The 24,927-nt window shown below is 40.3% G+C and overlaps 1 protein-coding gene and 1 long non-coding RNA gene across 2 annotated transcripts; one reads left to right on the top strand and one right to left on the bottom strand.

Annotated features, from left to right (window-relative positions):
• The first annotated feature begins 1,814 nt into the window (after positions 1–1,814).
• Positions 1,815–4,363, top strand: LOC130012393 (uncharacterized). The gene is made up of 2 exons (XM_056100224.1): positions 1,815–1,931; positions 4,232–4,363. Exons 1-2 carry the CDS (start codon positions 1,815–1,817, stop codon positions 4,361–4,363), a joined length of 249 nt encoding a protein of 82 aa, XP_055956199.1.
• A 9,694-nt stretch (positions 4,364–14,057) lies between these two features.
• Positions 14,058–19,355, bottom strand: LOC126817433 (uncharacterized). Its single transcript, XR_007679011.2, has 4 exons — positions 19,263–19,355; positions 17,598–17,676; positions 15,365–15,526; positions 14,058–14,273 (listed from the first exon to the last, which is right to left on the bottom strand). It is a non-coding gene; the product is annotated as an uncharacterized LOC126817433 (long non-coding RNA).
• Positions 19,356–24,927: the final 5,572 nt, after the last annotated feature.

Below are 24,927 nucleotides of genomic sequence, written 5' to 3'. Positions count from 1 at the left end.
AAATTTTGCCTGGACAGCGGCGCTACGGCCTACTGTTATATCGAATTCCAACTGCCAAGGGTTCTTTTTCGTGCACGCTAAACTGTACACCGGACCCCGATTATTCGTCCCACCCGAACGACTAGACAGCTGTACTGCCCCACTGAAAAGGGGAAACCGAACCGGGAATTCCAGAGACCTCCAGGCTAGCAAGCCAGCGCCTTACTCACCGAGCCACGACGGCCCGTATAATCTGTATTACAGCCTGATTCGGATAATCTTATTTTTATTTCTCTAAAATCGTACATTTAATTACAATAAGTATTTATATATAATTTTTATATTGCTTGATTTTATAATTTGTGAATTCTTTTCTTCATGCATTCTTTCAAATCAGAATTGATAAAATGTTTATTTAATGGAAGTTTTTAATCAGGTGTGGGAAATGACGGGTGTGTAGGGGTGCTGTTCGGGTTGAACAGTGAAGAATAGGCGTACACACAGCTGTGCTGGCAAAATTTTTCTTAGTTCACACTGCATGGCGTAATATGCCCGTCTTCTTCAGCCGGATTTGTGCAAAAAATTAGAAAGATAACGCCATTCATTGCTTTACTCAGAACTCGAATGAATTTTTCCAAATCGCTATATTATATCATTTCAGATTATTAAAAAAAAATCCCTTAATGGTAAAATGATTGAACAAAAAGAAAGCGTTTGAAAAAAAGAGAAGGTCTAAATGGTGCTTATTGTGTTTTGGAAAGGAGACTTTTCACAATACTGACCATCAAGACTTCTTTGAGCAAGGTCAATTGATTTCATTTCAAGAGATTAACGTCATTTGTTAACGTATTGTAGTTTCATTCTTTGTTTTAAAAGCTTTCAGTTTCACGTGACTGTATCTGTAGACTTAAAAGCTTAAAAGCATATACAGATAGTTACCTCGCAAGCTAAATCAATTTATAAATCAAAAAGGCAGGAAACTAAATAACCGAATACATACACCGGTTGTCTTAAATCGTAATGGCGACTTCCGTTATGCTGTGAGTTATGTAATGGCTGACTTGACAAAATCCTTCACAACATGACGATGACGTAATGTGAGGTGCTCCATAATAAAACATGAAAATTGATGCGGTAAAACTGGACAAAATAACGTCATCTATCTTGCTTTGGATCAAAGCCATGTAGCGATTAATCTTCATTTTTGATTAATTGTAGTTAAGTACCCCTTTAACGTGTCAGGTAATTTACGATTGACCAATAGGGATAGGTAATGAGTTTTACCTGTCGTTGTCATGAAATGCATATGAGTGACAGCAGATTTTCTCTGACTCCGTGGACGTCAAGACCGACTGAAAAACCACTGGCTGTCAAGTAGGCAATATGTCACCCGCCATTTATCAAAAAAAACAACCAAAACATAAACGCCGCCTACGACATTCTTTGGATATATAAGAGTGGAAGACAGTTGTGAATAGTTATCGTAGTATTACTGAATCTTGTTCAAGAAGGTAAGCCATTCTTTAAATTAACCATCCTTCAGGTTCTCTTTTTATCAAAAACTATATTTTATCCATGTGAAATACTAAACACTGTTTCGAATGTTTCTGGTGAATTTAGCGCCTATTTCTTCTGATATTTTGTGACTATGACATACAAATTTGGATATAGCCTCCTGATTTTAATTTGAGTATGCGTACAAGCATTATGAAACAGTAGTAGAAACACTACCAAAATGGTAGTCATTTCCAAATTTGTTCTTCTCCTATAGATTCGGGCTATACCAGTAACTTGATGAATATTTCCTCTAACATTTCAGAATTCTACCAATAACCATGATGTATTTACTGATTGCCGTTTTGTGTGTATCGGGAGGATATGTGTCTGCTCAGGCGCCAGCTTTTTGTAAAGGTGCGGAATGTCCCATGTTTACAACCATATCATCAACTCAAGTAAGGAGACACTCTTTTGTTATGCTACTACAATAAAACAAAATATCACTAGCTATGTAAACTCCTAAAACGCAACGTGTCACCACCATTTGTTCTAGTAGAGATATCCTTCACCAGGCGTCGTCCCAGAAAAATGGCGGTGTCACGTCCTGATAACATTTCCTCCCATTGTTTGCTAGCATTCAGTTTTCAAGCGTGTGTACATATTTTCTTCTTGGGGATGCTTTTCTTTCGCAATGAAGGTATAGCATCTATGAAGACTACCCGGTAACAAATTGATAAATTAATGAATAATCTAATTGTCGAATTACTTTCAGAATTATGATGTCAGACATTATGGACCATTAACATGGGCAACTACATCTTTTGTTGGACAATGGAAATCTAATATTCTTGGACAACTATTTGGTCGTTTGTTTAATTATATCCAGGGAAACAATACTTTGGGTAAGATATTGCTCCATAAAAATAGTAATTTATTTAGCGTCTCTGTGAATCATTTGAATTTGAGGAAAATATCAAATTCTGCACAGTCCATTCCATGCAATAATGTCCTCAAATTTATTATTTAAAATTGAATTAGGAAAATAAAATAAAAATATCAACTGTAGATAATCACCGAGCTTGGTTTGAATCGGATTAAATAGTGGTCTATCAAAATATTTCAGCGCTACCTTGTTATGAGCATATCCCGTATATATCGCCTGCGGGGGATGCTGAACGTTGACAAATTTCCAGTTCATAATATCTTTATAAATACTGAACGGAATCGAACCTTTTTGGGCTGATATTTCTTCTAGAGATTCCACATTCACGATATCGTAGTTTGAAGGTGTACCCTAAAATTACATTCAAAGACTTTAAATCGAAGATATTTATATCGATAGCTGTAATAAAGATGAACCACAATATAATGGTTTGCTAACAGAAAAGTCTTGGAATTTCTTGAAGTTATATCAAAATTTAAAAATTAGCTTAATCTTCTATGAATCAAATAACGGCAGTATATTGAACTCGAAATGTTTATGGTTTCTATTAGCAACGGATAAATCTGATTTTGGTCCATGCTACTACGATTGCTGACCTTTCAATTTAAACTCTGTTTAATTTAGGGCAAGTAATGCAAATGACGGTACCAGTTTTAACAAGAATTGAGAGTGCGGGTCAAGTTGGAACTAAATACACAATGCATTTTATGATTCCTGCTGGTAATTCTCTTAATATCCCTAGACCAATTGATCCAACTGTTAGTTTAATGACTATCCCACCAGCTACTTACTATATCAGGTAAGATATCAACAAATCTGTATACATTAAACATACGTTATGCAAGAGCTAAATCTGCCTATTGCAGGTCTTTTTTAAGTTTTAAATGTTATATAAACTATTAATTAGACATTAATTAACCTATCCAGACCACAATCAACTCTTGATGTCATCGCTAGCCTGCGATGTTTATTGGATTAGGTTTCGATTTGCTGTTTGACTTCTATTCATAATTTAATCATGAAATGGATAATAGAGACTATGTTTTCTTTTATCGTACCGATTTTAGTAATGATGATCGAGGTTAGGCCGAAAATTCAATTGCTAAAATCTCGGTTCAGAGTGAATCAATTTGACCGAAATTGACAGCAAATTCCCTTTCCATTATCTAGTTTTTAACTATTATAGTGAGAACTGTCAGCTCTTTATCTAATCTCCCATAATGTATCTTTAATGTTATATGGTGGACTAAACAAATCCAGTAGTTTCACAGATTTTACTTTTACGAATTCATACAGTCTTCACTCATACATGTTTGGTCCATACTGATCTTGGCCTCAAATAATTGCAAGACAGAAACTTGGGATAGATATGAAAATAACTTCCGCTTAACCCGCGAAAAATTTTTGTAGTCGAATCAGCTTGGGATTCCAAACAACATGACGTCCTATTTGGTTTACGTTTAAAATTATTAATGGTTGGCTTGTATGGAGATTTGGCATCCATGTTTGATGAGATAAATATGTAAAATTGTGTATATAACCCAGGGATTCCAATCAACAAGACGTCCTATTTGGTTCACATTTAAAATTATTGATGGCTGGCTTGTATTGAGATTTGACAATCATGTTTGATGAGATATAAAAAATCTTTGTTCAAGATAACTCCAATATTAGTCAGTAAATGTATTACTCAAGATCAATTTATCCAGAAGTCTTTCTTTAACGTATGTAATTTTTGAATATCCCCTAATTTTTAACGTTTTTTGCAGGTCTTTCAGTGGATATGCAAATGGTCAGATATTTATGACAGAGTTACAAACATTGGTGAACAATATCAACAATCCTCAATCATACGACAATACTTACTTTATGACAGCCACCTACGATAGTCCTTCAGTTAAAACTAACAGACACAACGAAGTCTGGTTGAAAAAGATCGCATAAATTCTCCATTTTGCCCATTTGTAAAATATGTTGAACTATAAAATCATTTTGTACATATTAATCATTAAAAAGGCCTCACTAGAATTATTCTTGTTCATTTATTTTTGTTTGTTTTGAATTGCGTTTGACTAGAGGGGATTTTGTCTAATACTTTAAGGTGATCCTCAACATTCAGGTGCCAACCTTACCTTGGCATGTCTTTTAGTGTAATAGTTGCACTGAAACTACTTTTTAAAAAAAAAAATCACATTTTATACCCTGTGTCTGTGCCATATAATCGTGACTTTCAACATTCCCATCTGTAGTGAAAACCTATGGGTTCCCGTCCTGATCACGTGTTAAAATTCAGAGTAGTTGATTAAAATGTATCTCTAAACGACATTTACAATCATCCATGTATAAAATGGATGACTTTACATTGCCTTACACAGAAGACACGGGTGATGAACAGACACCATTCTTTAATATATTTTCAAATAAAATGGGGTTTAACGTCCTATTATTCTGGGCCGACTGGGAATATATTTTCAAGCCATCAATTTTACTTCTCGGGTGTTGCTATTATCGAATAAGCTTCAACCGTGATAATGAAGGGGGTGCACTCATCCTCGGTATCCACAGTGCCGTTCCACCCCACTTTACCCTAGTTTTATCCATGGGGTATTCACGTATTCAAATTATTTGCCCTTGATAGTAGCTTGATTCTACGAACCAATCAAACCAGTCGCATCCTCATTGTTTACGTTCACAACAATATGGCGGCTTGTTCGCTCGATTGAGAAAGTTTCCAAGAAATCCAATATAAAAGGAGTGACATGCCCACAAAACGATGTCCTAAAACATTTTTGACGGGAAAGATGTTTTTATGTCAATCAAAACAGGCAGTGGCAAGTCGTTATGCTATCAAGCGTATTGATCGATAAATATAGCACAATCATCAAGTGCAGATAATTTGAATACGTGTCTCCCCCATGGATGAACCTAGGGTATAGTGGAGTAGAACACGATTGCTGGTTAATGATTTAATAAAAAAAATAGAGATCCTCACGTGACATTTCCGATGATTACGTAGTATGATGTATTCAATTCATTCTTTATTAAAACAGCGAGGTGGACAGACTTGTTCTTGTTTCATTAAACGGTAATAGATTTTATATTTACTTGAAAATACCTTGGTAGTATATTGATTTTGGCTTAGGTAGCCAATAGCCTTGGTGGCTTATTGATTTTGGCTTAGGTAGCCAATAGCCTTGGTGGCATATTGATTTTGGCTTAGGTAGCCAATAGCCTTGGTGGCTTCGGGTTATACCTTGGCGGTATTCAACTTTTGAAAGTTCTGATAGAAATAGGAAAGCCTTGGTGGCATGAAATTATTTGTGCAGCAGAATTAGCCATTTTCAGTAGAGAAAGTTATTGGTGAATGTTATTTGTAGCAATATTATCTTAGATCGACGCAAATGATTAATTAAGAGAAAATGAATGGCAGACTAGCTAAACGTTTTATTTGTGTGTAAATTGTTTACATGCTTGATTGTGGATAAGTAGTTTAGCGCGTGTTTGTATTGAATTGTAGTGAGTGTCATCAGCTATGATAGGTGTATATCCTCACGTGACATTTCCGATGATGACGTAGTATGATGTATTCAATTCATTCTTCATTAAGATAGCGAGAGCGCTAGTCAGTTGTACGGGAGGACATGAGATATGATTTTTCCCACCCACAGTCTTTCAGTTGTGACACTACGAGGTAGAGGTGACTATCTTTCGTCACGGCACTAAAAAGGAATTAGCTGTGACATTATAGATTTGACACTTTTGTCTATGACTTTCTTCGACTTCACGTTGTGAAAACTATTTCCAATGATCAATTAAGTCTGAAACACTGTTTATGTTGTTACTACGTTTATATATCGAATACAGCAAACTACAAAGGGTAAATACAGGAAACTACAACATCTATGATAGTACTTTTCGAGTTATTAAAATATCCACGGTCTGAGTTTAATATCCTTTCTAACTCTGACGGCTTAAACGTTACAAGAGCCACATACTTCTTGAGTGTTCTACATAAGGGTCGGGCTAGGATGATGTGTTCACCCTAGCCTCTACGCCGAGGAGGCTATGGGTATGTAATACTATATTAAATAGAACACCTTTCTTATAACTAAAATAAACCCTATAGTATTACACAGTTGTGTTGATCCTCTTGCATTCAGATTTATCACATTATTGTTCCTTAATACTTAATACTTCTGGAAGCTGCAGGAATTGACATGCTGAGGTTTGGTGTACAACCGAGACTTTGTTTATTGTCGTAACGACGGTAGCAATGACAACCGAGATTATACTGTTTCTCTGAAATTTTCAACATGTTCTTTTTCTTTGCCTATTTGTCTACTATTATAGCCAGGATTGCCCACTCTTATTTAATCTTACATGATACATCTTTTAAGTGTCTTTGGGTTAGGACGTGGATTATCCATCAACAAGGATCAACATATTAGAAATCAATACTTAAAACATTTCCATCATCAATTTATTCCAACATACACCATGCAAGATATCCAACATACACCATGCAAGATATTACAAGACATCTATAAGGCGTTTTCATTTGACCTTTCCTCGCCTGGGAGGCCTCAGAAACAAAAGCATTAGGAATAGTCCGTAAATTGTGGATACATGTGTGCGAAATAATGGTGGCAAGGAGGTGAAATCGATCGTGTTTATTTAATTCTGTTTCTGAAAGTAGAAAAAAGAAAATTAAAGGAACACGTGCCTCCACTGGTCTGTGAAACATACAGCTCGACATATTGTCCTAGAGGTTTCGCTACAAAAACTCTACGATCAACCATATATAGGAATTCCCATGTATATAGATACCCAAAGCCATTAAAAACGCAATGCCCAATTCGTGAAATATTTCTAGTAAACGTTTTCTTGGGCTTTCCTATCTTATGTCACATAGGTGAAACTTGTGATGGGTCTCTTGTTGTGGAGTTCTGGGTTTGAACCCAATATCAGTTCTTGGTAATGAACTTTGTTCGTGCAAACGCAACACCTGTCCTTTTCACGATTTTAAGCAGTCCCATGTCACACGTTTTGCACGTACATTCCCTGCATTCTGGCCCTTTAAATACAGGTCAAAATTTCAACATTCATCACTTCGAAAAAATGCCATGCCTTACACAAGAAAACATGAACAGAGCTATTGGCATGCTGGATCATGGGGTTTCACAGATAGCCGTCGCTAGACACTTTAATGTCCACTCATCGACCATTGCTCGCCTCAGACAACGCTTCCACGCCACTGGAAGAGTTGCCGATCGACCCCGATCTGGAGCGCCACCTGTAACAACCGCTGCTCAAGATCGCCACATCGGACTACAGCATCTTCGCAACAGGTTCCAGTCAGCTACTGCTACTGCCAGGGGACCTGTTGGAACACGGCAACGTCAGATCAGCCCTCAAACAGTCCGAAGGCGCCTGGCTGTTCTTGGGTTACGCTGAAGTCGACCTTACCAAGGTCAAATTCTTTTGCATTGTCATCGACTTGCCAGACAGCGATGGGCCGCAAATCTGGGGTATCTGCACAACACACCATGGTGAAATGTCATCTTTTCGGATGAATCCCGATTCAACCTCAGTTTTTCTGATGGAAGTCACCGTGTCTACCGAGGTCGACATGAACGTTTTGCTCGTAACTGCGTGCTGGAAAAGGATCGTTTCGTGGGAGGTGACATCATGGCTTGGGCCGCTATCAACGCCACCTTCCGGCCCCAGTTGGTGGTGGTCCAAGGCAATCGCAACGTTTTTAGCAAAACTCACTGTTTGAATGTTTAAAGAGAGAGAGAGAGAAATGGGGTTTAACGTCCACTCGACACAAACCAGGTCATTTCGGGACTAACATATGGTTCAATTTTATTTCCATAATTCGCTTGCGCGTAGGGGTCGTTAGCTGTGGGAGGAAACCGGAGGACCCGGAGAAAACCCACGAGGTTGGACAGGCTATCCTACTCCTTGTCACATTCAACCGGGAAATCGAAACCCCGCCAGTTGACTCAATGACAGACCGTATGATACAGCGCGCGCGTTGAATGTTTAAATTCTCGATGCTTCATTATCAGCAATCGGAATTCTTCGCAACCAATTCTATTGTGATAGATTAATCTCTAATAAGTGTAGATTGCAGACTAAACGAGTGTTCCAAAAGAGGGCGATAAGATCTAAAATAAACTGGGGTCATTGAGAAAAATAGATCGATAACGAAATATTGGCAGCCCATTTTTCATCATTTTTTATTTGAACGGAAATCTTACTTGTCACTATGTAAGGATAAAAGAAATTCATTATTGGTTTTAAATGTAGGGTCTCTAATTGTGACTGGTCAGACTTTTTGCTGAAATTTGTTTTCGCTTGATTGCACCAAGACAACATCGCGAGCTTTTCGCATGAAACCCAAATCCAAGGCCTTTAAAATCCCGGGGTTCTCGCTTTCAAAATCAGTTGCACATGTAAACACTCAACGAGCCAAGTGATGCCACATCTAAACGAAAACCAACGCAACAACGCTATCGATCGGTTGCTTACAAGCAGGTGAATACCAGACAGATGTAGGTACCTGTACCTGTGGGATAGGTACCGACAGCGAAGATCAACACGTGACCGCCCAAGCTCAGGTCAAACAAGAGTGACCTATCTACTGCAGCAGCAATTCCTGGACGGCATAGGATCTCAGACCAGACAGTCCATAGACGCCTACGTGAAAACGTATTACGAGCCAGACGTCCCGTTAGAGCTGTTGTTTTGAAATAGGCCGACACCGTCAATTCTGACTCCAATGGGTTCAGACACCCAGGTTATGGCCACAGTAACGCTGGAGAACAGTTTGGTTCAGCGACGACTCGCGGTTCCTGTTGCAGCGAGGTGATTGTAAAGTGAGGGTATACCGATGACGAAATATCACTATGGGTTTCTTTTTTTGAAGAGTATATTTTAAAGAAAAATACTCCATGGTAAACAGAATTAGGGAGCCACGGAAAAAGGAAAAAATAAACTATTCTATAGTTGTTTTTATAGTTTTTTCTGTAGTAAATTCTACGGTTATCTTTTTGTCTTTAATCAATTTTTGTGAAGAAACTGCACACTGTCCCCAGTTTCTTGTTAATACTAACTTCTAAAATTCAGCCAATAAACAGTCTTCTGTTGGATTAACTTTCATCAGTCCGTTAGCTAACGGATAATGAAATTGACTTTCCAGCAACAGAAATTTAACGGACCGTTAACAAACGACACGTTAGCAAGATAACGATCCGTTAGAGTTTAATGGATCGTAAAAATAACTTAGTTTTGAGCAACCGGCCCCTGGACGTTGCTAGATTACTTTGCAATTCCCAAACTTATAGCTACGTCCTTTCTCTTTACTGCTGACGTGGGAACAGTAGCGTCCAATCAGTAATTGTGACATTAAGACAATCAAATCAACTATAGCGTCCTCAGCGGAAACCTTGACATTAAACGAACTTTCAACCTTGCAACTCGATTATCACAAGTAGACATTTTAGCTGGAAAGGGCGAGGCCCGGTATTCAGGATGATCGATGAATCTGAAGCTGCGTTCATCTGCATGCGCATTCAATGTGAATTCCGGAGACCAGCCTCCGGCATTCGGATTGGTTTTTCCAGGATTAAAAGCGGTGCGTCACATTACAGCTTATTCGGATGCGCAGTGAAGGTCATTCATATCCAAGATGGATGCACCAGACATTCGTACTGGTGATCTTATGTTGCTCATGCCTATTTTCTTGAGGCAAGCAAGGCTACATCAGCCACGCCGGGTCTTACATCTTCGGCACGTTGCCATGCAGCGCCGGGCACGATTTCGTTGGCACCAAAATCAAATGGGAATGAGATTGAGAATGATTACTCTTTTGGTAGCGTTTGCTTAACATCAACACGTATGTACTTGTACTTCACTCTTGACTCTGTACTAGCGAACATACATTTCATAATTGGAATGGTGTTGAACTTCCTACTGTTTTGCTCCGACTGGCCTTATAAAGATGGACATAGTCCACTTTCCGAGGACAGATCAAGGGATCTTTTACGGCCACGTCAATATATGCACGAGAACTCTATTTTTAGTCCCATTCAAATGACTAGACAGTTGCCCTTGTCAAGCCTTCCGCCCTGCAACACTGACATGGGGAAACCATGCCGGAAAATCAAGATGAACGTTTTCGTTCAACACCGGGAGCGACACCTCGACCACCAGACTAAGGAGCCAATTTCTTACTCACTGAACCATCATGGCCCCCACTTCATAATTCAAATCCTTTCAGCACTAAACACACATAATTTAAAGCAATACATTGTGTTGTCATTTTTATCCAGTTATAGACGATACATGCTAGAGACTAGACTCGATATGACTAAAGCTTGCCTGCCCCGCCCCCAAGATCTAGACCTTGATCTGAACATACCTATCTTTGTAATTGGACTTTTATATGTGGTCGTATATTGTCGTCGCCCTCGTCCGACGCTCTAGAGGCTATATCATGTTAAGGCCCACAGGGGCGGATCTAGGAATTTTGAAAGGGGGGGGGGGGCGCCGCAAAATGAGGGCACTGACCGCGGAGACGGAGCACGCCGCTGAGAGGGTTGTTGTTGTTTTTTTTTTTTGGGGGGGGGGGGGGGCACCAAGAAAATTATTCGTCATTTCCTTGCATCTGTAGCCATTCCAAGAGCTATTTGGCTGATATTTTCGTCTAAGTAAACGTTCGGAAATCGTTGAAAAAGAGCCTTAAAATCGAGCAAAAAAGCCAGTTGAACATGCGACTCGAAAATTTTCAAGGCGAGCGAGGCATTATGATGGGGAAAAAAGACGAATCTATTCCCTAACCACTTCACTATTTAAGCCTTGTAACTTGTACTGTGCACACATGAAACAATGCTACAGCAAGTTGCACTCATGCGCGTAGGTGATGGGCATGAGTGTATACGCCGTCGATTCCACAAGATGCTATCATTGATGTCTGTCTATAGTCACTCTATAGGATTAGGGCACCGTTAGCTAAACCACAAGAATTCGTTTGGAAGTGGAAGCATTAATTAGACCAGACTGGTGTGTTTGAGTCGATGGTTTGAGTCATTTGGGATCCCTGCAACGGGTTGGGAATGGACATATTTGGGTCTGAGAAAAGGCACTTTCAGTAGTAAAAAAGGTCACTGTCGAAAATTAGGGGGGGGGGGGGGGGCGACGGGCCCATAATATTTATGAATAGTGTTTAAGGTCATGGATGAAAAAGCCAATTGATTTTGAACGATTTACGATAATTACTGCCAGAGTTATAGCCCATAAAATAACAAATCCTAATAGATGCTAAAAACCTACATTTCACGTAAACTTCACAAGCGAAACCAACTTTGTCGCCAAGAGTTATCCCTCTATAATCTCGGTTAGCAGGCCGCAACAATTTCAATCACGACGCAATATGACTAATTTCCTATTCTTTTAAATATCTTGATACTTTAAAAATAATTTATTATCGATATATGAAAAATATTTTCTTTCATAAATCATTTACCAGCGACTCGAGACTCAAGAATTTTAATATTTGCAAGAAAGCGGGACGGCTTAAATCTTTTAATATTGAGAATTGTTTTTTGAAAAATTAACGACAACCCATGGCCAAATAACGACGTTTGAAAATACGTGTAAAAATCCATAACTATTTGATTTACAACATCGATAAACCCATTCCTGTTTCCGTTTCGAATTTCGGAAGGGGGGGGGGGGTAAACAGTTAAAGATGTCTTCCCGTGTACAGTCTGTGTACAGACTGGTTACGATAGGGGGCCTGCAACTGTGCCTCACATCGTCATCTCTCCAAAGTTGGAGAAGCCTCTCCGTAGCCCAAACTGCACCTCTGTTATTTGCCACTGCACCAGTTTCATAAGACGGAAGTAGAAGTGAACATGTCCGCAAAGTTATCATTTCCGGTAAAACTGTTGATCTGAATCAAGCGTGTCAAGACTCAAATCTTGATTGCGAATAACCGATTCGGAATAATTGTTCCGGGTTGAATCCGAAAAAATATACGGATTCGTCAAGTCAGATTCAGTTCGGTTTTTAGCGAATTGAGTGTGACGCCAAAGTCTGGAATAAGGCTATTTTGAATTCAATTCAGATTAAATCTCTATTGTGAAGGCAGCTGGATAGGCTCACAAGCCGGGTGAATACCCAATCGAAACGAGTGTCGAAATATACAGGCTATTACCCGAAGGCCTTGCTGAGATGCACGGAGTTAAAGATCATGCCTTCTATTGAAGATGATGCAAACTATACACTATGGTGTAAGCTGAATCTGAAAGGGGTATTGGTCCAGAAATCATTCAAATCCGTTCCGTATTTACAAGGATAAGCTTATAAACTAAAAATGTGTTAACATTCGGTTTGCTCGTCGGCATCGTCCCGTTCTACTCCACTAATCCCCGGGTCCAGTCACGGGAATTTAATTATTTGCTTTCGAACCAATCAAAAACAGTTAGCATACCAGTCTTGGCGTCATTGCTTAGGTTCACCAAAATTGTACGCTCGATTTAGTTTGCGGGTGGGGGATAGCCGAATGTTTAGCACGTGCGCGCTGTATCGTAAGGTCTGTGAGTAACTGGCGTGGTTTCGATTTCCCGGTTGTACGTGACAAGGAGTAGGGTCGCCTGTCCAACCTCGTGGGTGCTCTCCCGGTCCTCCCACTGCTAAAGACCCCTGCGCGCAAGCGAATTATTGAAATAAAATTGAACCATGTGTCAGTCCACAAATGACCTAGTTTGTGTCGAGTAGACGTTAAACCCAATTACAATAAAATGCGAGTTACTTCCCTTTAAATATTTGGATTTGTTGGTAATAGCACAATTATCAAAAGGCGGATAATTTGATCGTTTCCCCCCTCATGAATGGACCCAGTGCTGAAGTAAAACAGGACCACTGCGGATACCGAGGATGGATAACATACGAAAGAAAACAGTGAGAGCGAGAGAAAAAGCCAGCAAGATGGGTTTAACGTCCACTTGATACAAACTAGGGAGGGAACCTGGAGGACGCGCAAAAAAACCCTACTCCTCGTCACGTACAACCGGGGAATCGAAACCACGGAGTTTGACTTAATGACAGACCTTATGAAAAAACGCACGCTCTAACTATTCGCCACCCCACCCGACCCGACCCGATGGAAACAAGACCAGCACCACCTAATATCGGATAATACAAAAACAGTTTAATACAAACTGATTCGATTGAATAGGCAAGGGCCTATATAAGTTCTCAGAAACGTATTTTTATACTGAAATAGAGCAGACCAACACGGGGATGAAACCCCGTATCTCCCGATCAGTGAGGCAGCGCCAGCATTACCAATCGAAATAAGAGCCGAGTTTTTGTGCCTCAGTTTTACAACCGAGCTAATTGTCAATTTTATAGGGTACGAAATGCAGTGTCAAAAATCCCGAACTTTACACTTGTAAAAATGTAATGTTGGAATATAATTTTAATGTCCGATGTTTACGCACAGCGACTATGCACAAAGAGTTCAGGACGGTAGCCTTTTTAGCTTGCTCTAAATTCAAATGCTAATAGATATTGATCCCCATATTTTTGCGCATTTGTTACGTTACCGTAATAAACAACCAGACACCACTTTAACCCACTCAATATTTTATTTTAGTAAACTATCACTGCATTAATGCGAGCAACGACTCCAATAAACGTTTCCTAATCATATTGGATCGTTTACCCGGTGGTGATGATGGAGGCAATACAGAGTTGGTAGTTGGTAACGGCGCAGGGGTAGTTGACACAGGGGTAGTTGGCACACCGGTAATTGGCGACACAAGTTTCTCAGTTAGCTTCGATACTGAAATAAAGTATAAAAAAAAGGGTTATAAAAGTTTAATATACAAAACACTGGACCAAAAGTTTTCAAATTCAGGAATCTTAAACTTAGTTAAGTTTAGATTAAGTTTAGATTTAAGTCTAAACAGTTACTATCGATTTCAAAACAGTCGTTCTGCTTTTCGTACAAGCCCATGCTACTCGAATGAAAATATTCACATGGTTGCATTTTTAAAAAAAAAAAAAATGTCAACGATGTCGCTTACCAAAGCAGATATACTCTTAAGAGAATATAAAAAAAAAATAAAATAACGCACAGCCCATATTTGAACGGGATCGTGACGTTTCCATAAATCTTACTTGTTTTTAATGTTTTAGGTACCGACAGCGAAGATTCCTTGACAGCCGAGGCCAAGAGTGGCCCCACCTGGCCTGGATCGGGGGTCACATCCAGTTACGTTATTTGCGGAAACTGTTCACAACCGCGTAGTAGCAATTCCTGGACGGCGTATTATCTCGGACCAGATAGTCCATAGACGCCTTCACGAAACCGTATTACGAGCCAGACGTCCCGTTAGAGCCGTTTTGAAATACGCCGACACCGCCAAATCCGAATTCAAAATGCGTGCAACGTTGGGGAAGAGTTTGGTTTAGCGACTTGTCGCGGTTCCCGTTGCAACAAGGCGATGGTAAAGCGAGGGTATACCGACGACGAAATGGTCACTTTTTTTTTTTTTTTTTTTTTTTTTTTTTGAAGAGTATATTTAAGAAATTGTCAAATGTTTCAAGCCTCCGACAAGCTAGGTGATGGTCTGAAAAACGGTAGAATACCCACGATATTAGTGGCAACGTGGGGTGGAAACTAAGCGCTCGATCGAATTCCAACAGGATATTTTACGTATCCTCAATACCAGGCCGACTCTTCATCCTATCCGAACGACTAGACACCGTTCCTTGCATCACTAACAATTCGACTGGAAATTCATCACTAAACAAGAAAATCACGAGAAACCTCCTCGTTATCGAGGTAGCATAGTACTAGCCGGGTCAAATTTAATTTCTAATACCAAATTTAACAGAACGGCGTCTGTAAAAAATGGAAACTACACTCACCTAGCGTTTTTCGGATCGTCTCAAATTCATCGCAAGCGTCATCTAAAGATTCAAAAAACGGTCCAATAGAGTCATCTGAAAACTCCTCTACTCTCGCCTTCAGTTTACAAACTAAACCTATAACCTTTACAAATCGTCCTGCAATCCTGGGCCGCCTTCCACCTGTAAAATCCAAAAGCATTAAAATAGGTCCAGTTGCTATTTAATCTCCCTTTATGCGGACAATTCATTATCTGCTCATATACTGGGCTAATGAAGACGGGCGGCACTGTGGCTTACTCTTATCCAAGGGACCGTTCACGTGCACGCGGATGTATGCACGGACCTCGGTTTTTCGTCACATCCGAACGATTAAACACCTGTTCGTCCGGCCCTCCGTCCCGCACCACCAAGGGGAAACCACGTCGGAAAATCCGATGAACTTTATCCGTCAATGCAGGGATCGAACACGCGACCTCCAAGCTAGCGCGCCAGCGTTTTACCCACCTAGCCACAGTGGATTCCCATCCCGCAAAGAGAAGCCAACATGATTATATACTATTCAAAAAAAAGTAGGGGATAATTGATTTTTAAGTGTTATTAAAGTCACCTAATGAAACTGACGAAGAAACAAATGACAAAATGAAATGAAGTTCACATTCATCGATTTATTCCAAATGATCGTTAGACTAAGTAAGGCACAGACTGACCATTATAAGGGTAAAATGATACCCGGGGTCAAACAGCAAAGTTACCACAGCATCACAACCAAGTCAGTAACGGGTAAATCCTCCTCTGTTTGCCAAACAAGCATTGATCCGACGTGGCATACTCCTAATGAGACGTCTAAGTTCATTTTGGTCCAGATTGTCCCATTCCTGTTGCAACGCAGCAGCAAGTTCTTGGACATTGGCAGGACGTTGTTGACGTTGACGTAACCTCTGTCCAAGCATGTCCCAGACATGCTCGATGGGGGAGAGGTCGGGACTGGCCAAGGTAATGTGGTGATGTTCTGTTGTTGGAGGTAACCTGTAACGATCCTGGCCCTGTGACATCTTGCGTTGTCATCCTGGAAGATGAAACGGCGGCCATGACGTCGTGCGAACGGCACAACATGGACTGCCAAGATGTTGTCCCGGTAGTACTGGCCTGTAACACGCCCTGCAACAACATGTAAAGCCGTTCTTCCAGCAACAGTGATGCCTCCCCACACCATAACAGAACCACCCCCAAATCGATCATGTCTGATGACGTTAACATCTTGGAAGCGCTCGTTTCGACGACGCCACACCCTCCTACGTCTGTCCAAAAAATCAACAGTGAACCTTGACTCATCTGAAAACATCACATTGCTCCAGCGTCGATTATCCCAGTGTTGACGATCCCTACACCAACGACGTCTTGCCTGCATGTGATGATCTCTCAAACAAGGGATCACGCGAGGACGTCGGGCGCGAAGGTGACCCCTATGCAGTCGATTTCGAATCGTCTGGCCACTCACTCTCACACCAGTGTCTGTTTGAAGACGAGCGCTTATCTGATTTGCTGTGATGACACGATTTCTCAAGGCCAAGGTACGGATAAATCGATCCTGGGCTTGAGTTGTCGCCCTTGGTCGACCTGAGCGTGGTCTGTCCTGTACAGATTGTGTATCACGGTATCTGGACCATAGCCTGCTTATGACAGACTGAGAAACATTCATCGTCCGCGCCACACCGCCTGTGTTGTGCCGATCTGTAGCATGCCAAGGGCACGTAACCTTTCATTTTGGGTAAGCCGACGCATATCAAAATTTGTTTTCTGGTCACTAAAACAATTAAACTGATGTTTCCACCCTGGAATTCAATGCCACAATGACTGTAACATTCAAAGTCAGAGTCGTGCAAATCTTGGGTTGGACCCCCATGATGATCCCAAGCATCACCTGCATTCCATGCGGTAGCTATTGGTGCGTTTGGGCGTCACATGTAACTGGAAATGTTTCTTCTGTTAGGTTCTATAGTGACTTTTTTCGTAGTCACTTGCATATTTTAGTATTATGCCCCCAAAATCAAATATCCCCTACTTTTTTTGAATAGTATATATTATTCATAGTTAACCCCAAATATAAAAATTTCAATAACTAATCTTAGATTCCATCCGAATTAGAAATTGTATACACTAAACAGAAGATAAGACAAAATACTAAACACTAACAATAATTTTGAAAAGGTTAAAATCTCCAGCCGCCTAGTTTACCACATCATACACTTACCTCTACGTTGAGCATGTGCAGTACATATTATCAAGGCCATTGCGATAACAACCAATATCTTCATCGACAACATGACGCTCTAAAAAAACAATTTAACGTCTAATTATGGAGAGGAATTCGACATAAAAAGATTCTAACTTTTACCTACCTAGTATGCGGATGTGCTTACTTCAATGCATTCAACTTCTTACTTGCGTAGTAAATTGGCTATATAAAGTAATTAATTCATACGCATTGCACAAACTCGTGGGATGCGCAATTTTTCCAATTGTATATTTCAGGACAAAAATAAAGGTTGTATGAACGTCGCCATTGATGCGAACTCAAAATTGAATATTTTTCGATATGGCATATGACTCGGCAATTTTAAATAATATAATTTATGCTTTGAAAGTAAGAAGTTACATGCATGTGAAATAAACATATTAGCATTAAGGTTTATTATTAGGTTAAGAATTTGAATTATGTTGCGAATTCCGCCCAATACTCGACCCATGTGCCATGCTCTGTATTTTTACTATCGAAAATATTAGTTCCTAAATGTACCCCGTCTCGTGACAAATATAGGAAACATTTTACACAGTCGTGGAACCAAATGAAATGGAGTTTAACGTCCTACTGTTCTGCTCCTAAACTGGGCTAATGAAGACGGGCATACGACATACAGTGTGCTATGAGGGAAATTTTGCCCGGACAGCAGCGCTACGGCCTACTCTTATATCGAATTCCAACTGTCAAGGGATCTTTTACGTGCACGCCAATGTGTACACGGGACCTCGGGTTTTCGTCCCATCCGAACGACTAGACAGCTGCCCTTGTCAGGCCCTCCGTCCTGCATCACTGACAAGGGGAAACCACGCCGGAAAATCTGGATGAACTTTCTCGGCCAATGCAGGGATCGAACACCCGACCTCCTAGCTACGAGAACGTAACTAAAAACGCCGAGATATACTGATGTGCTTGTTTTTAGCCACGATTGGATGCCTTTAGTTCCAAGTGGCAAACTCAAATTTCTTTATTAATGCATGTACCATCTTAAATAAGTTAATTTTATACTATTAGTACTTATTACACATACGCAGTTCAATCTACTGAAACAAAATATTGACAAGTAAATCAGGCGTTGTTTTTATCAAAATTGATTCGGACGTTCATAATTACGGCGTATTACTGCGCAACTCTGATCAGATTCGTACTTTGATTGGCTATTGCACACGAGGCCCCACCTTTATGTGTTACAGACGTAAATTTAAAATGTCGGAAAAAGCTATCTACTGTCAGGGTACCCATCACTAGAAATGTCTGTTAGAGTATTTTTGTAACACCTGAAGATGTACGGTACACTGCTGTTAGATTTTCATGTGGTACACTTTTGAGCTAATCTAACCTAGTTGGGGGGCATGGCATATTGGGCGTGGAATACCAAACCCACTACCAGAAACCCGACAGACTTGCAATCTAATGATACCAGATATACATGCATTGAGACAAAATTGGTACACTTTTCAGCTAGTTAACCCCCTGGGCTCCCGCTCTATTTTAGCACCATTTCTTATCTCGAAACACGGAGATAATTCAGTCGATTAAAACACTGGCGGTTCACTGATGTTTTCCAAGCTAAATTGTACGTCAGTCGAATATTTCTATATAGGATCTTACTTTTACCTTTTATTCTCGACAAACAAACCGAGATCAATCTAAATCAAATAACTTCAGATTAATTGAAATCTGTCCCTACAGCTGATATTTATATGATTCAGTGTATAAACGTGTGAAGCACGTGCGCGTCAAACTCAGTTTCCATGTAACTTGAATTTAGGGGAGTGGTACACCTTGTCCCATATTCATTTGTCCATCACTTTGAAGTACTATTTCAACCGACCTGGACACAAAATAGTAAATTAGGTACTATGCGAGGTTTGGGGAAAGAACTTTAATAGTTCAAAAAGAGATAATGAAAAAATTGAATATATTGAAAATTTCAGGCAAGTTACTTTTATCTGAGCTAAGTTATGACTGGCTACTTTTTATCGTGTATCACAATTGAATTTGTAATAGACTGGTATTACTTTAAAAATTTGTATTACTTTGTATTAAATTGGTGTTACTTTTAACTTCGTATTAAATTCGTATAAAATTTATATATTTGTATTAAATTTGTATTGTTTTAAAATTGTATGACGTAAGTGCCGCCGTGCATTTTCGGAAGAATGACAAACATATTTAGTTCCATAGGAAACTTTGCAAGGGGCGCCGAACGCATAAAAAATGAGTTTTGTCAGTGGTATGCCAATTAATTTATATAATAAAACAGACGGAACGTATAGAACAAATAATAATATAGATAAGTCGAAGCGACCACCGCCACACTAAGCCACTAAGTAATAATTGTAGAGAGAAATGGGGATTAACGCCCCCTAGACACAAACTAGATCATTTGGGAACTAACACATGGTTTACTTTCAGATGAAACCATAGGACAAGGTGAAATTTCGCAAGGCTGGCTTACTCAATGAAGACAGACCTTATGATATAAACCGCACGCTTGAACGCCTGTATTACCGCGCCCCTTAACAAAACTGTCTAATCACAGCACCCGTATGTACATTAATATGTAAATAGAAATTAATGTACCTCATGATTTATAGTTTTATCTACATAGTTGTCTATATTTTCTAATACGTTCCTTATATTTTCTTGCTAGCTAGGCCGCCGCTCGGTCTGGGCAAACGCCTAAAGTCAATTAGTGTAAGAACTGCCGGGCCCTTATTCACGAAGGCCTGAAGAGGTATTGGATTTGGGAGGTCTGGGTCGGTTGGTAAAAAAACTTTTTTAACACAAAAGCTTTACGCTCCATTAGAACTTTCCTTCTTTTAATTGTTCTTCTAAGACACAGGCGGCACCTATTCGGAAACTAGATAAATCTCTTTAGATAGTCCCTCAAACTCAGATGGGTGTTATGGTCAGGTCAAGGACGCTGTACACCAGAATTAATATCGTCGCTAAATCATTTCCAAATTGGGTGAGCTTCGTATAAGTTAAGTAAGAAGTATACTTTACAAATAGCCAGGATTACCAAAAGTGTTTGCCTACTTATTACGTACAGTATATATTAATGACGATGTACGTAAATATATATGGAAGATATTGCTATAATAAAATTGACGGAGAGGTAGTACATAAATTAACTTTTCCAGTAGGGTAAGGCTACACAATATACGAGAGCTCTTCATGTTCAAAATATATTTCGACAATAGTTGCTAAGTATACGCCCAAAGTTCATGAGGAAACAGATTATCGTCACAAACTTCTCCAATTCTTGTAAACCCTATAAAACAGATCAAAGTTTTGCAAAGTACTCGTTGCTGAACAATCTTATGTGTTCTGTTGCTCAACCCCGCCGACCACCTCAGCCCTTTTTATCCTTTTCTTCACTTCGTTAGCTTTTGGGTGTCTCCCTACACTCGGCGTAAAGGAAAGGTGCCTCCCCAAATTTCCACCCTTACACTTATCAAAGTTTGTGTATCTCGTAGAATTTATGGAAGGATAGCGTTGCCAATATTATTTCAATGTTCACGGTGCAACATACATATGTTAGCAGTTCAAAATAGGTAATCTAGTTTTACAATTTGCAATTTCCATTTCTCCACAATACCATTGACACAGTGTTAAAATACAAAATAGACTTTTCAATTATACAAATACAGTATAATAGTTATCTTGAACATTACACTTTGCATAATTGACAAATGCATAATAGAATACCGTGGGATCTACGACGAAACTCATTTGCATACGAAAAAAAGTCGGACGGAAATTAATAATTTACGATATCAATCTACAAGAGATCAAGCTGGCATTCCTGTTGTGCAGGAAAGAGGGCCTGGCAAGGACAGCTGTCTAGTCGTTCGGATGCGACGAAAAACCGAGGTCCCATGTATACATTGTCGTGCACGTAAAAGATTCCTTGGCAGTTGGAATTCGATATAAGAGTAGGCCATTGTTTCGCTGCCAGGACAAAATTTCCCTCATAGCACGTCTTCATTAGCCCGATGGGACGTTAAACACCATTTCATTTCTTTTTTTCAAAATATGTAAATTTACATGAATCATCAAAATATGTACATATATAGAGAATATGTACATATTATTTAAATATTTGAAAAGAGAAATGAACATGATTTTTAGTGATTAGTAACATAATATCTAGAATTCGTATGAAGACAGGTACATGTATGTTTACTTTAAATATCCCCCGTAATAGTTTCGTACCATCCGACTTTGATCGTTTTTCTTTCCCGTTGTCAGTTATGCAGGACGGAGGGTCTGGCAAGGACAACTGTCTAATCGTTCGGATGGGAAGAAAAAACGTGTACACATTAGCGTGCACGTAAAAGCTCTCTTGGCAGTTGGAATTCGATACAAGAGTACAGTCATATATACCGCCGCTGTCGGGACAAATTTTCCCTCATAGCACACTTCATGGCGTATGGCCGCTTTCATTAGACCAGTCGGAGCAGAACAGTAGGACGTTAAACCCCATTTCATTTCAATAATTTCATTGTTCGTTTTCCGATGGTCTGTAATACGAGGACTGCCCCCTTCTACTGACCTTTGATCGCGTAAGTTATTGATTTCCGTTCTAGTCCGGAATTTTTTCCGTATACAAATGAGCTTCGTGGTAGATCCCCCATAAGGTATATGTTCTACTATGCTAAGTTCTATGAAGGAGTGTAATGTGCAAAACAACTATTATACTGTATTTTGTATAATTGAAAAGTGTATTCTGTATTTTAAACACTGTCAATGGTATTGTGGAGCGGGGATCACGTGGCTAAGTGGGTAAGACGCTGGCTCGCTAGCTCGCTAGCCTGTGGGTCGAGTGTTCGATCCCTGCATTGGCCGAGAAAGTTCATTCAGATTTTCCGGCGTGGTTTTTCCCTTGTCAGCGATGCAGGATGGAGGGCCTGACAAGGACAGCTGTCTAGTCGTTCGGATGGGACGAAAAACCGAGATCCCGTGTACATATTGGCGTGCACGTAAAAGATCCCTTGGCAGTTGGAATTCGATATAAGAGTAGGCCGTAGCGCCGCTGCCCGGGCAAAATTTCCCTCATAGCACACTGTATGGCGTATGCCCGCCTTCATTAGCCCAGGTTAGGAGCAGAACAGTAGGACGTTAAACCCCATTTCATTTCATTTGGTATTGTGGAGCAATGGAAATTGCAAATTGTAAAACTAAATTACGTATTTTGAACTGCTAACATATGTATTTTGCACCGTGAACATTGAAATAATATTGCCAACGTTATCCTTCCATTAGAATTAAGTGTTCTAATTTTATTTTCAGATCATTATGGTTTCCTTGCACATCTTTATAGCAATTTTACTACCAAGACTGTTATCTGGACGACAGCTTAATAACAAGCCACTAGCAGCGCTATACAAAGAGACACCAGAATCTTCACCCGAGAAAGTTCATCCAGATTTTCCGGCGCGGTTCCCCCTTGTCAGTGATGCAAAACGGAGCGCCTGACAAAGACAGCTGTCTAGTCGTTCGGATGGGACAAAAAACCGATGTCACGTGTACACATTGGCGTGCACGTAAAAGATCCCTTGACAGTTGGAATTCGATATAAGAGTAGGCCGTAGTGCCGCTGTCCAGGCAAAATTTCCCTTATAGCACATTGTATGGCGTATGCCAATTTTCATTAGCCCAGTTCGGAGGAGAACAGTAGGACGTTAAACCCCATTTTATTTCAAACTAGTTCAGCTGAACCGCCTACTGGTCCATATATACTATTCAAAAAAAAGTAGGGGATATTTGATTTTTAAGTGTTATTAAAGTCACCTAATGAAACTGACGAAGAAACAAATGACAAAATGAAATGAAGTTCACATTCATCGATTTATTCCAAATGATCGTTAGACCAAGTAAGGCACAGACTGACCATTATAAGGGTAAAATGATACCCGGGGTCAAACAGCAAAGTTACCACAGCATCACAACCAAGTCAGTAACGGGTAAATCCTCCTCTGTTTGCCAAACAAGCATTGATCCGACGTGGCATACTCCTAATGAGACGTCTAAGGTCATTTTGGTCCAGATTGTTCCATTCCTGTTGCAACGCAGCAGCAAGTTCTTGGACATTGGCAGGACGTTGTTGACGTTGACGTAACCTCTGTCCAAGCATGTCCCAGACATGCTCGATGGGGGAAAGGTCGGGACTCAGTGCTGGCCAAGGTAATGTGGTGATGTTCTGTTGTTGGAGGTAACCTGTAACGATCCTGGCCCTGTGACATCTTGCGTTGTCATCCTGGAAGATGAAACGGCGGCCATGACGTCGTGCGAACGGCACAACATGGACTGCCAAGATGTTGTCCCGGTAGTACTGGCCTGTAACACGCCCTGCAACAACATGTAAAGCCGTTCTTCCAGCAACAGTGATGCCTCCCCACACCATAACTGAACCACCCCCAAATCGATCATGACTGATGACGTTAACGTCTTGGAAGCGCTCGTTTCGACGACGCCACACCCTCCTACGTCTGTCCAAAAAATCAACAGTGAACCTTGACTCATCTGAAAACATCACATTGCTCCAGCGTCGATTATCCCAGTGTTGACGATCCCTACACCAACGACGTCTTGCCTGAATGTGATGATCTCTCAAACAAGGGATCACGCGAGGACGTCGGGCGCGAAGGTGACCCCTATGCAGTCGATTCCGAATCGTCTGGCCACTCACTCTCACACCAGTGTCTGTTTGAAGACGAGCGCTGATCTGATTTGCTGTGATGACACGATTTCTCAAGGCCAAGGTACGGATAAATCGATCCTGGGCTTGAGTTGTCGCCCTTGGTCGACCTGAGCGTGGTCTGTCCTGTACAGATTGTGTATCATGGTATCTGGACCATAGCCTGCTTATGACAGACTGAGAAACATTCATCGTCCGCGCCACAACCGCCTGTGTTGTGCCGAACTGTAGCATGCCAAGGGCACGTAACCTTTCATTTTGGGTAAGCCGACGCATATCAAAATTTGTTTTCTGGTCACTAAAACAATTAAACTGATGTTTCCACCCTGGAATTCAATGCCACAATGACTGTAACATTCAAAGTCAGAGTCGTGCAAATCTTGGGTTGGACCCCCATGATGATCCCAAGCATCACCTGCATTCCATGCGGTAGCTATTGGTGCGTTTGGGCGTCACATGTAACTGGAAATGTTTCTTCTGTTAGGTTCTATAGTGGCTTTTTTCGTAGTCATTTGCATATTTTAGTATTATGCCCCCAAAATCAAATATCCCCTACTTTTTTTGAATAGTATA

The sequence above is a fragment of the Patella vulgata genome, chromosome 4 (genome assembly GCF_932274485.2).
Source record: "Patella vulgata chromosome 4, xgPatVulg1.2, whole genome shotgun sequence".
Classification (NCBI taxonomy): Eukaryota; Metazoa; Mollusca; class Gastropoda; family Patellidae; genus Patella; species Patella vulgata.
Note: the sequence above shows the minus strand (reverse complement) of the source record. Positions and strands in the feature narration are given on the sequence as shown.

Excerpts from the sequence above, each read along its gene's own strand:
- LOC130012393 (XM_056100224.1), top strand. The coding sequence starts at position 1,815 with ATGATGTATTTACTGATTGCCGTTTTGTGTGTATCGGGAGGATATGTG. Across the intron at positions 1,932-4,231 it reads CAACCATATCATCAACTCAA|TTACAAACATTGGTGAACAA; the intron begins GTAAGGAGACAC and ends TTTATGACAGAG.